At 42.2% G+C, this 13,082-nt stretch overlaps 2 protein-coding genes and 1 pseudogene across 4 annotated transcripts in view; 1 reads left to right on the forward strand and 2 right to left on the reverse strand.

Annotated features, from left to right (window-relative positions):
- Positions 1 to 905, forward strand: LOC132227270 (four and a half LIM domains protein 1-like; annotated as a pseudogene).
- CLEC7A (C-type lectin domain containing 7A) overlaps positions 1 to 12,839 on the reverse strand; it is a 45,687-nt gene extending 32,848 nt beyond the window's left edge. For 2 of the 3 annotated variants that reach the window (XM_059682182.1, XM_059682183.1), the window contains exons 1-2: positions 12,825 to 12,839; positions 10,612 to 10,713 (exon numbers count right to left, since the gene is read on the reverse strand). The gene's annotated coding sequence lies outside the window, so the exon portion shown is untranslated. Of the gene's footprint in view, positions 1 to 10,611; positions 10,714 to 12,824 lie in introns of those variants that run through there. The other variant, XM_059682181.1, reaches the window with a different exon arrangement.
- OLR1 (oxidized low density lipoprotein receptor 1) lies at positions 2,034 to 13,082 on the reverse strand. Its single transcript, XM_059682180.1, has 6 exons — positions 12,825 to 13,082; positions 10,612 to 10,713; positions 8,906 to 9,151; positions 5,225 to 5,364; positions 4,495 to 4,610; positions 2,034 to 4,265 (listed from the first exon to the last, which is right to left on the reverse strand). The coding sequence occupies exons 1-6, from the start codon at positions 12,964 to 12,966 to the stop codon at positions 4,124 to 4,126; spliced, it is 888 nt and encodes a 295-aa protein (XP_059538163.1). The 5' UTR covers positions 12,967 to 13,082; the 3' UTR covers positions 2,034 to 4,123.

Here is a 13,082-nt window from a genome sequence, read left to right on the forward strand (position 1 = left end):
AGTGTGAGGTCCCTCCAGGTACAAGGTGGGCACCATGGCTGAGAAGTTCGACTGCCACTACTGCAGGGACCCCCTGCAGGGGAAGAAGTACGTGGAGGGGGATGGCCACCCCTGCTGCCTGAAGTGCTTTGACAAGTTCTGCGCCAACACCTGTGTGGAATGCCCCAAGCCCTTCGGTGCGGACCCCAAGGAGGTGCACTACAAGAACCGCTGCTGGCACGACACCTGCTTCCGCTGTGCCACGTGCCAGCACCCCTTGGCCAAGGAGACTTTTATGCCCAAGGACAACAAGGTCCTGTGCAGCAAGTGCACCACTCGGGAGGACTCCCCAAGTGCACGGGCTGCTTCAAGCCCATCGTGGCAGGAGATCGGAATGTGGAGCACAAGGGGACCGTCTGGCACAAAGACTGCTTCACTGCAGCACCTGCAAGCAAGTCATCGGCTCTGGAAGCTTCTTCCCAAAAGGGGAGGACTTCTGCATGATTTGCCATGAGTCCAAACTTGCCAAGCACTGCGTGGAGTGCAATAAGGCCATCACATCTGGAGGAATCACCAGGATCAGCCCTGGCATGCCACGTGCTTTGTGTGTGTTACCTGCTCTAAGAAGCTGGCTGGGCAGCGTTTCACCGCTGTGGAGGACCAGTATGACTGCGTGGATTGCTACAAGACTTGGTGGCCAAGAAGTGTGCTGGATGCAAGAACCCCATCACTGGGTTTGGTAAAGGCTCCAGTGTGGTGGCCTATGAAGGACAATCCTGGCACGACTGCTGCTTCCACTGTAAAAAATGCGTGGTGAGTCTGGCCAAGTGCTTTGTTTGCCAGCAGGAGCATGTGTACTGTCCCGACTGTGCCAAAAAGCTGCAAAACGACAGGGGCTCCTGTCCTGCAAAATGGAATTGAGTCTTGTTATTTGTGTCCTCGCCCTCTGCCCTATACCACCCACAGGGAAAGAGCGGCCTTTCACCTCTTCAAAGTTCTTCCTGTCTTTTCTCCCATTTTACAGTATTACTCAAGTAAGGGCACAGTGATCATTCTAGAATTTAGCAAAACCAACTCTGCAGCAAAGTTAATTTTGCAATGGCTGCATTAAAAAATGAACACTTAGATCGACTCTTCTGTATGTTTATCATAGAGCAGAAAAGTGCTAACCATTCAGCTGCTTAGTGATGTAAGCAACAAGCCTAAGCAATATAGCCCCCACTGAGATGCCCTCCGTGACTCAGCTGGGACCCACCGTGTCATCACACGACACACAAGAGTTGTAGCGGCTGCTTCAACTCGCTGCTCACCCTGAGTTCTGTGAGCGGAAAGAGAATTTACCAAAATGCAGGGTTTAACTTCCTCATCAAAACCTTCCTTCTGTTCTTTGGTGCTTTGATCGACTAATACCAATTTCTAGAAAATTAACATTTGAACTTAGCTGTGATGCTAAACTGACCTTTCCCCCGTACTAACATTTGAGTTCCCCGTGTGCCGTGTTTTCTGAACATTCCTACTTTCAAGCACAGAACATGCAGGTGATGTGGAAAGTGTAGGCAGATCTGAGAGAACGAGCCTGTTTCAGAGGAACACCGTCACAGTGAATACTTCTGGAAGCTTAACAAAACTAACCCAGCTGTTGGGTGTGTGTTTTTTTATTAATACTATTTTGTTTTAACTAATTGCAACATAGACTATGGGTTTGGAGACTTTTATGAAAACATTTTAGCCCCCTCGAACATTCCTGCAGTTTGAAGTCATCCTGTAGAAGTAACCATAAATCTCTAGAGGGTTAGCTGAGCAGGCATCAGGACGGCCATTGACATGGATGTGACATTTCCAAACAGTGGCAAGTTGAATCCCTTGTAACATAGTAGTGGTTGCTCTTTTGTTGATCTGTTAAATAGGCTCACCAATGTCTCTTGCAATTCTTAGGTCTGTACCTCAAGAGCTTAGCTCGATTTCTCAGGAAGTGGGGAGGTCACTGTCCTCATAGGCAGATTTCCATGTAGTGCTTGCCTGAGATGCCGGATCACCAACTTTCTGTATTCTATCTAATTGTTATCCTATGTAATAAAGAGCTAATATACAAATGGTCATCATGCCCTCACACAGTAATGACTGACACTCAACACTGGGGAGAGAGGAATGGGGACCAGCCAGGCTGTGGCCTGGGAGAGGGACGAGCCGCACACCCTGTGGTCCCGGGCGCCAGCAGCTGTACCTGCGCCTGTGGCCCAGGAGAGGGACAAGGCATCCGCCCCGCAGTCCCAGGTTCCAGCACCTGTGGCTATGGCCCAGGCAAAGTCGCCTGCCCATGGTCCCCTGTGGCTGTGGCCAGCCCGGGTCCTGGGTACCTGCAACCAGCCAGAGGAGGGAATCCTGGGTCCCAGGTATGGGGCGAGGCAGAGGAGGTTAGGGGTGCTCAGGCCAGCAGGGGAGCAGTTAGGGGCAATCACGCAGGCAGGCAGAGATGGTTAGGGGTGATCAGGCTGGCAGGCAGGTGAGCGGTTAGGAACCAGCGATCCCTGATTGTGAGAGGCAGTCAGACATCCTCTGAGGGGTCCGGATTGGAGAAGACCCCCTCTCACCCATGCATGAATTTCATGCACTGGGCCTCTAGTATTACATAATAGAATGGGATGATATCAAAGTGAACATGTAATGACAATACATATTAACATTCTTGTAGCTATGGTTAGAGAAGCCAATGCTTCATTTCTACATTTTGTCATTAGCTAATATCATCTAACGTTTCAGTGTATCCTTACAGAAATAAAAGTAGCATATAAATAAAAAAAAACTTATTGATTGTGCACTTTACATATGTTTAGTTTATTATAAATCTGTTAATAAAAGAAAATGTCTCTTGTTTTTCTAGGAATAATAGAGATTTTTTAAAAATAAATTGGTGCTAGATTATGTGTCATAGGATGCAAAGGATGTGGGAGAAAGTAGTAAAAACATTGAAAATAGAATATTTCTAATTCCATTTGTTTCTGTTCAGTGATATTTCCATATGTGGATCAGTTTGTTTTAGAATTGATTGTCGTTCGTTTCTGATCCTGTATGTTTCTGCATTATAGCATAGTGTAACAGAATTAAGAAGAGTTCATCAATATAAGGTTTGTATTTTAGTGAAAAAAAAATCAACTATTTTTCCCTCTGGGCCATCCTACTCATGAATCTAACAAATACAAAATCAAGGTATTAAGCTATCCTTTGGTAGAGAAAAGATGAAGAAATAACTAATTCAGGAACTGATACTTAATTGTAGACTAGGTCACAGAAAAGACCACCCAATTTCTAATTACTTTCTAATGTGAAGATATGGTGTGTGTGTGTGTGTGTGTGTGTGTGTGTGTAAGCGAGATAGTCTGGAGAGAGACCACGATTTCAAAGACCACCAAGTGATCACTTTTAACATTGAGAATGTGCGTTTCTGGATTCCAGTATGACCTTTCCCTTTTTCAGTTTCTTCATGGCTGTTTCCCATGCACGCATCCCCTTTATTGCCCTCTATCTGCAGTTGGGCAGCTCTTCTCTGTTCTATCTTCTATGCCGTTTTAGGAGGGCGAGGGGATGGTGGCACTGATGTAGAGAGGTTTCCCAAGGTTTGGAAAGGAGCAAAACTTTAAAATAAAAAAAGAAGAGGGACCAAAGGCTAGTTGGAGGCTTTGGACAAGCTAAGTGAAAAAACGTAGACAGCCCTAACCGGTTTGGCTCAGTGGATAGAGCGTCAGCCTGCAGACTGAAGGGTCCCAGGTTCAATTCCGGTCAAGGGCATGTACCTTGGTTGCGGGCACATCCCCAGTAGGGGGTGTGCAGGAGGCAGCTGATTGATGTTTCTCTCTCATCTCTCTCTCATTGATGTTTCTAACTCTCTATTCCTCTCCCTTCCTCTCTGTAAAAAAAATCAATAAAATATATTTTTTTAAAGAAAAAATGTAGACAGAGATAGAGTCAAAACTTTTGCTATAAAGGTATCAGGCAACTGGGGCCCCACTTTCTCTAAAGAGCTCTACAGTCAGCTAATACCTGTTCTGAGGGCTCTCACAGTTTGCAACCAAGTGAGGAAGAATAGCTTAAATTCCAGAAGAGAATTCAAAGATGGGCTCCTCCCTTTCTTCCGGAGCCTTCAAATTCACTGTGCTCTCAGCAAAGTCGCCTTCCTCTGACATATACTGTTTGCAGTTAATATGCAGCTCTCGGCAAACGCGTTTCCACTTTGTATATACACACAGGTGTCTGAAGGATTCCTCTGGGGAAGAGCTCTGAATCTAAGCCTGTAGGTGGGGACACAAAAGAAAAGTAGATTACTGCCACCTTGTGGCAGGAATGTGGTCCTGTCTCAACGTTTCAAATCTAATAAAAGAGGGAAGGAAAACTCCGAAGAAGGGTAGTCTACAGAGGAGACTCTCAGAAATCCCCAAGCTTCCCTCTGGCAAGAGGAGCACATTGTGGGGAATGCTGCGGTAACTTCACAGTGGGTTCAGCAAAGAAGGGAAAACTTACACGTTGGGCCTCAAAGGAGAGCCATCCTCCCAGCTCCATGAGGGGCCTGGTTTCCTCTTACTTAACCCCGTCCAGAATGGGGCACTGGAATGAGCAGTTAGTTGTTTGATGAATTCCTGTGGGGAGCAACATTTCTGAGTTGGTGGTGGAGTTCAGTGTGGCTGTTTTACAGAGTCACAAAACTAAAGAACCGAAGGAGATCTTTGACATCTCGGTGGTTTTACAGAAAGGTTTACTGAAAACTATAGATACTCCATAACCTGTCCATCAAAGGTCATGTATGGAATTCATGGCTAGGCTAGTACATGGGTATTCTGATTCTCAAACAAGGCTCCTCCACTCAGGTCCTAAACCTGATTTATTTCCCTCTAAACCAGTGGTTCTCAACCTTCCTAAGGCCACGACCCTTTAATACAGTTCCTCATGTTGTGGTGACTCCCGACCATAAAATTATTTTCGTTGCTACTTCATAACTGTAATGTTGCTACTGTTATGAATCGTAATGTAAATATCTGATATGCAGGATGTATTTTCATTGTTACAAATTGAACATAATTAAAGCATAGTGATGAATCACAAAAACAATATGTAATTATATATGTGGTTTCCGATGGTCTTAGGCGACCCCTGTAAAAGGGTCGTTCGACCCCCAAAGGGGTCGCGACCCACAGGTTGAGAACCGCTGAGAGAAACCAATATACCACCTTGACACACATCCATAAAAACTCACCAGATCATATGTGCTATTAATTATCAGCATCTGGGCATCCAAAGACAAGCAGTTCTCCCGGCTTTTTTCCCAATTAAATGAACTAGAGGAAAATTGGTAACAGTTTTTTTCATGCCAGAGCCAATCTTGGGGACAAGGACCTAGGAAGTGTAGAATATCTCATCAGTGGAGTTATGCCTGAGGAAAATATTTCCATAATTCTTTAAAAACATTTTTTCCTATAATTCTTAAATCAAGTGTCCACTCAGAATTCATACCTACCATCTCTTCTTAGATTATACCCAGACTCTGCAAATACCTCCCTTTTCTGAAGCAAAAGAAAAAGCATTCTGATTTTAGTAAACTAAATTAGAAGTAAGGCTGCTAAAAAGCAAAGTTTGGGCTGTGATGTAATTTTAGAATCTGCTCTATTTTTTTAAAGTTAAGTTTGGAATAATGGAAGTGAACAGTAGGGAAATGAACACTTAATAGCCAGTCTGCTATTAAAAGTTATGCTTATGTATTTTAAAACTTCATGTCTTTGAATAGTGGGTTTAGGCTTAAATACTATGCCTCCTTATTTAAGACACATGCTGTATATGCAGTAGCCCATAGGTGGCTCTTGAGTACTTGAATCATGGCTAGTCTGCATTAAGATGTGCTATTAGTGTAAAACACAGGCATAATTTTGAAAATTTAGTATGAAAAAATCATATGAAATATCCCATTAATAATTTTTGTACTCACTAGTGTTCAAAAACTAGTTCAGCACTAGCTGGTTTGGTTCAATGGATGGAGCGTCAGCCTGTGGACTGAAGGGTCCCGGGTTCCATTCAGGGCAAGGGCACATGCCGGTTTGCAGGCTCGATACCCAGTAAAGGCTGTGCAGGAGGCAGCCGATCAATAATTTTCTCTCATCATTGATATTTCTATCTCTCTTTCCCTCTACCTTCCTCTTTGAAATCAATAAAAATATATTTTTAAAAGTAAAAATAAAATTTTTAAATAATTAAATTAAAAAATAAGAGCTATTTCAAATATATTGGGTGAAATAAAATGTTACTAAAGTTAATTTTATGTTTCATCTTAATTTTTAAGTGTGGTTACTAGAATATTTAATGTTGCATATGTGACAATACTATATTTCTATTAAATAAAGATGTTTTAGCCCTAGCTGGATTGTCTCAGTGGGTAGAGTGTCAGCCTGCAGCCTGAAGGGTCCTGGGTTCGATTCTGGTCAAAGGCACATGCCCGGGTTGCTGGCTCTACCCCCAGTGTGTGGCATGCAGAAGGCAGCCAATTAATGGTTCTCTCTCATCATTCACTGATGTTTCTATTTCTCTCTCCCTCCCCCTTCCTCTCTGAAATCAATAAAAAATATACTTAAAAAATAAAATAAAGTTACACTTTAAATAAAAATAAAAAATAAAGATGTTCTAGGGAGAAAAATATATTGACATAAAGTGAACATCTTAATTTCAGTAAGATTTCAGAAAACGGAGTTTTCAGTTGCAAAATCCTCAGAGTCTAAAAACCTCAACTGAAGACTTAGGCAATAGGCAATATTTGTCAATGCCTATGTGTTTAGTTAACAACACTTGGCATTCACCAGGCACTTTCCTCCCTAGCTGCCCTGGCCCTTCACCCCTGTGATTCTCCCAGGCATGGCCACCAGCCCTGGGCAGTTAGGCAGGATATATTTTTTAAATAAGTTTTTTTTTTTAATTGATTTCAGAGAGAGGAAATGAGAGGGAGAGAGGGATAGAAAATGAGTTATCCATGACTGGCGTCTCTGGGAGATGGATCTGTGTAGTCCTGACGTAAATTTAATCCCATGCAATTGATAAAAACAAACATGTTTTTATGGATCCACCTGTGAAATAAATCTTTGGCTGGAATGTAGCTATGTCTGCTTATAAAAACATTCGTATCCTTGATATACTAGGCTTCTTCCTTTAAGCCTTCTTTGACATGGGGTATTCTTTTATTTCCTTGATAACTCCCTTCTGAAAGAGATTAGATATGTTTGACAAAAGCTAAAGATTATTTTGTCTAAAAATTTTTGCTGGTTTTGGAAGTTTAAATAACCTTATAGCCCAGCCAGTTTTGTTCAGTGGTTGAGCATCAACCTATGAACCAGGAAGTCACGGTTTCTTTCCCAGTCAGGGCACATGCCTGGGTTGTGGACCTGATCCCCAGTAGGGGAAAGGGGGGGTTGCAGGAGGCAACCGATCAATGATTCTTTCTCATCATCGATGTTTCTATCTCTCTCTCCCCCTCTCCCTTCCTCTCTGAAATCAACAAAAATGTATTTTAAAAATTAAATAACCTTATAAATGTTAAAGGGATTAATAAACTGCAAAACTTTATAGAAAACAAGTTGTTATTGTCATTTAACTTATCTGGGTTTCAAGTTTTCATCTATAAAATGAAGAAATCTGTGGCTATCTGTGGACTGTTATTACTTAATAGCTAAAGAAATCACATGGTTAAGATTAACTGAGCTATACAAGCAAGAACTGGAGATGTCTTTTTTTACTAGTGGTAGTTATTAATGCTTAGAGTAGGACTCATTCAATGCCTTCAAGGAAGCAACATACTTCATTTCACACCTTCTAATTCTCCTTATGACTAAAAGCATATGCCTGACTTAATTGCGTATTATAGGAAGGCGAAATAAATCAGATAATTTCTGTAACAACCTGAGTTCACATTGTCATCTCCTTCTTGTAGATGCTACTATTTCTACCCGCCTCCTAGAGTCTGAGTCCATTATATAGCTGAGATCAATTCAATTCTTTTCATATAAACTAACTCCCTGGGCCTGTTATATTTTTTGTCTAATTTGAAGTACCTACCTAACACTTCCAAGCCAGTGTATCTTCATTTATTCAATTTAAATTGATGTAGTACACTTTAAGAGATTTTGCCATAGAACAAAGCTAATGCAGAGGTAGGAGTTCCAGGGACAAAGGAGATTGTTTAGGAAAAAAAAAAAATGACTGAGATACATTGGAATGAAAGCAGATAAGAATCTGTGGCAAGGGGTAAGGGGAGAAGGATTCTTCCAGAAAAATCTCAAAACTAAAATTTTAAAATGGAAGAAGACTCTTATGAGGAAAGCAAACTTAAATTCAACAAAAGTGTGCTTAATGAAATCAGGCATCTCAAGAACTTGAGGGAGGATAGGCTGGGGATGACAGAAATAGAGAAATTCTGGTGTAGAACATTATGAAATGAAGTTATAACATGATGTAAATAACTAGAGGCCTGGTGGATGGATTCGTGCACTGGTGGGGTCCCTCGGCCTGGCCTGTGGGGTCCTGGACAAAACCAGTTCTCCTGAGGGATCCTGGATTGCGAGAGGGTGCAGGCCAGGCACCGGGCCTCTAGTATGCATATAAGATCTTTGATTAATCTCTTCCCACCCTCCCCCCTTCTCTCTGAGATTCATCAGTCTGTTCCATGTTTCCATGCCTATGATTTCCGCTCCTGCATTGATCACCTGCCCCCCCCCCCCCCCCCCCCCCGTGATCAGTGCACATCCTAGCTACTGGGCAGACAGTGGAATGGTTGGCCAGTTGGCTGGTTGCTTAAGCTTTTGTATATACAGATGATACATATATCAATATGCCAATTTTGTGCCTAGAGGCTTTTCCAAAAGACAGTTAAGATTAATTAGAGGAGCTTCCAACTTTATACCTGAAAAATTTGCTGCCTTTTTCAGAGCTTCTTGGAGATTGAGGTTCTGGTGATGAAGTTCCATTTGTTGTTTGGATTTCTTATCCAGCTCCTGGGTAAGGTTTTCATTCATTTCCTTGAGTTCCCTCTGTAATTCACGGAAAGTCTTTTCCTCCTGTTTCTGGGCTAAACTCTGTCCCTCCAGTATATTTTTCTGGTAAGTAAGGTTTGCTTGCTGTTGCTTTAGAAGATCAGACACCTGGGATACTAAATTACAGCTGGATTAAGAAAGATTTCATTTCTAATCCCCAATAAAAGTCCCTCCACTAGATATTTAAGAAATCAAAGAACTAAATCAAATAATCTATTTTTATAACAGATAAATTGCTGTAGAATGACCAAAAGTCACTCAAACATTATGGATTTGAAAGTTCTTTGATATTCCTATAGTATTTTTTTTTTATATCAGGAACTGTCACAGACACTTGTGATTAAAAAAAAATTATCAAGGTTTTACTTGTAACTGAGAGTTACACACAAGTTAAAAGCAATACCAAGATAAGTATCAATGGCATTAATAAAGTATAGACAATCTGGAAATAGTCACCAACCAGAATTAATGACTATTAGTAGGAAAATCATTAATCATTTATTATATTTGTGTCTTCATTCTTCTGTCATCTCTTTCTACATTTTCTAGACTTCCTGATTTTATTCAAGAACTAAGATACCCTTTTTTGAGACACCTTCCTGCAGGACTATTTTAAGTGGCTATGTCACAAGAGTCTCAAACTTTTTTTTTTTTGCCACAGCATATTTTAGGAAGGGTGGAGATGCAATAAAAGTTGTGAAATCAAGCAGGCAAAAAAAATGTTAAGGGTCAAATATCTCAGTTCTAGAAGCTTGATGATTCAGTAACAAAGCAGTCTCCTTGCCTTGCAGGCCAGGTTTGAGCTTGTTGTAAAGTAATCAGAGCCTCAGAGAAAGACTCTTCCAATCACCACCGCTGGTCAAAGTCACTTCTCCCATCATCGGGAAAGGCCTTAGTGTTACAGCGATTGAAAAGTAAATGGTTGTGACCCTAAACAACAATTGAAAAACAAATAGTACTTGAAAAGCCTTAATACCTGGGTCTAGACAGATGAAATAACTCAGATCTACAATCTCAATACACAGGCGGATGAAGTGGGTACTCGACATCATTTTCTTTCTTTCTTGGCCACTTTCATCCTTCTTTCATTTCTTTTCCCCAGAAATAACCTCTTTCCAATATATCCATACAATAAGTTTGAAGTATTTTATTAAAATGTTGTACTTATTAAAATTCTGTTTCCAGTTCTTAACTTTAATTAGGTATTTAGTCATCTCTATTAAAACTCAACAGGAGCTAAATGAGGTTTTTTTTACTTTTGGGTCTCTCAGATGATCTTGTGGATAATTAACTTCAAATTATTTTCACCCTCATTGTTTTAGGATTTATGTAGGCTCTATCCATGAAGCTATGAAAACTACTCAAAACAAAAACCTACAATTCATAATCTTCATTCCATGCCACAATTTGAGAGACTAGCACAATATACCCATTCATCTTCCCACTCATTCTAAAAACAGTTTGTTTAAAATGTATCTAAGTCAAGGCTGTTTATAGGTATTCTGAAACCAATTTACAAACCATGCTTATAAACTCTCATCTTTTCCCTCCATCACTTCCTTGAGTCGGCACTTACATTGCATTGTCAGCATTATGATGGTCACCAGTAAACCCAGACAAAGGATCCCCAGCGTCACAGCCACAGGGCACCACTTCTGAGAAGAAAGACAACGAAGACCTAGAATGACAGAGAATAGAATCAGAAAAACAGAAAAGATGGAGGCGAGTAATCAAATCATTCTTTGGATCTTGTCTACTGGTATACCTGGCACTTTGCATTACTTACTTTTAGTCCTCCCAAAGACTCTGCAAATAATGCACTATCCATATTTATAGATGAAAAATCTGGACAATTAAAGAACTTAAATAGTTTACTGCCACACAACTGACACAATTGAAGATCCAGGATTCAATACCAGATATTTGACCCTAAGTATCTGATTCTAAAGCTTATACTTTGTTTACTCCCCCTGACAATGAAATTCTCAGTCCAGCTTGGTTGGATCAACTTGTTTTCAATGTAGGCCAAATCTGTGTGTGCGTGTGCACACGCGCACGCACGCACACACACACACACACACAGTGTTTTATAAAACACTAGAGGCCCATGCACAAAATTTGTGCACTGGGGGCGGGGGGGGGGGGTATCCCTCAGCCCAGCCTGCATCTGACAGCTGGGGGATGTCTGACAGCTGGTTTAGGCCCGATCCCTGTGGGACATCCCTCTCACAATCTGGGACTGCTGGCTCCCAACCGCTCTCCTGCCTGCCTGCCTGATTGCCCCTAACTGCTTCTGCCTGCCAGACTGATTACCCCCTAACCACTCCCCTGCCAGCCCAATCACCCCCAACTGCCCTCCCCTGCCAGCCTGGTTGCCCCTAATTGCCCTCTCCTGCAAGCATGGCCACCCCCAACTGCCCTCCCGTGCTGGCCTGGTCACCCCTAACTGCCCCTCCTGCTGGCTTGATCACCCACAACTGCCCTCCCCTGCCGGCCATCTTGTGGCTGTGGGCACCACCATCTTTGAGGGTGTGGCAGTCAATTAGCATATTCCCTCCTTATTGGCTGTGGGTACGCCATCTTTGCGATGGCATGAAGGTCAATTAGCATATTCCCTCTTTATTAGGATAATATATATGAATATCTGATGTTAAGCAAATAAGCTTTAATCAATAAACTGGTATCATTTCAAAGAATTAAACATAATTTTGTGCTATTCAACTCTTCATTAAAATTACATCTTGGAACTGAGATTACTGGGCAAAGAAAACTGGAAATGAAACCTCAATATTCATTTGACTTATATTAATTCCATGTTCTATATTTACACCAGCTGTGGCCCTGTTGTTATAAGAAAAATATTCACTATTAATATAGAAGCAAAATTATGTAACTCACATATTTGTGTATGACTAATTATGCATTCTACCACTTAAAAAGCACAGATATTTTGGTTTAGCAGGAAAACATCTCATATAATGTATTTGATTTCTCATCTTGTGAGATAAATAAGTAAGGCACTGATGTTACCTTGTATATGCAAATAAGCAAACTGAAAAGTTTAGTGACTTGCTAAAATCACACATACATTAAGATCCCTACTTAGGTCTTTATCCAGTGTAAACACGTAATGACATAAATCAATCAATCAACGATCAAATATATTCACAGAGTTCTCTCATGTGTCAAAAGCATTTCTGGATGATGTGAGAGAGGAGAGAAAATGGCAGCCAAATAGGCAGACCTTTTTTTTTTTTTTTAATACATTTTTTAAATTCATTTCAGAGAGAGGAAGGGTGAGGGAGAGAGGTAGAAACATCAATGAGAGAGAATCGTGGATAGGCAGACCTTTCTTGTACCTCTTTCAAGGGCCAGACTGGAAATAAAGCTAAAGTGAGGAACATACACCTGGAATTACCAACTGAGGTCCAGCTGAGGAGGAGACGTGCATGAAGAAGGACAGGAAACACCTGGAGACCAGTAGGAAGGGCGACGTCTGGAGAGGGGCTGACCCAGCAGCCCTGCGGCGGGCCAAGAATGAGGAAGGATCACTGCTGGAGGGTCTTTTCCCTTAGAAGACGGAGGCCCAGAACCCAGTCTGGGCTCCACAGCTCGGAGCACCACACCCAAGACCGGTGGCCCCTGTAACATCCGGCCGTGAAAGGCGCCAGGGCTGTTGGCTGCAGCGGAGTCCAGAGCCCATAGACCGGAGCCAGCGGAGAGAAAACCTCAGTGTCTGTCCCCACGCCTCGCCCCAGAGCGTAGGAATTTTCACTTGTAGCTACTTACCCAAGGCTTTGGTGCAGGGATTGCGGCGTGGACTCGAGGTGACTAAGGAGAGGGTGGAGTGGGAAGCGCTGGAGGGAGACATGGAAAAGCAGCCGTCGGGAGTGCTGCATTCCATCACAGGCTCCCAACCCGAAAGGGCCATTTTTTTCCTGAGAGGGGCTAGCTAGCTGCTCCCAATAGCTGAAGCTCAGGAAAAGGAAAAACTCTTCCCTAGGTCATATAGCCGGCCCCACCCTCAGCAGCCCGGACTGCCACACC

The sequence above is a fragment of the Myotis daubentonii genome, chromosome 2 (assembly GCF_963259705.1).
Source record: "Myotis daubentonii chromosome 2, mMyoDau2.1, whole genome shotgun sequence".
In the NCBI taxonomy this organism is placed as follows: Eukaryota; Metazoa; Chordata; class Mammalia; order Chiroptera; family Vespertilionidae; genus Myotis; species Myotis daubentonii.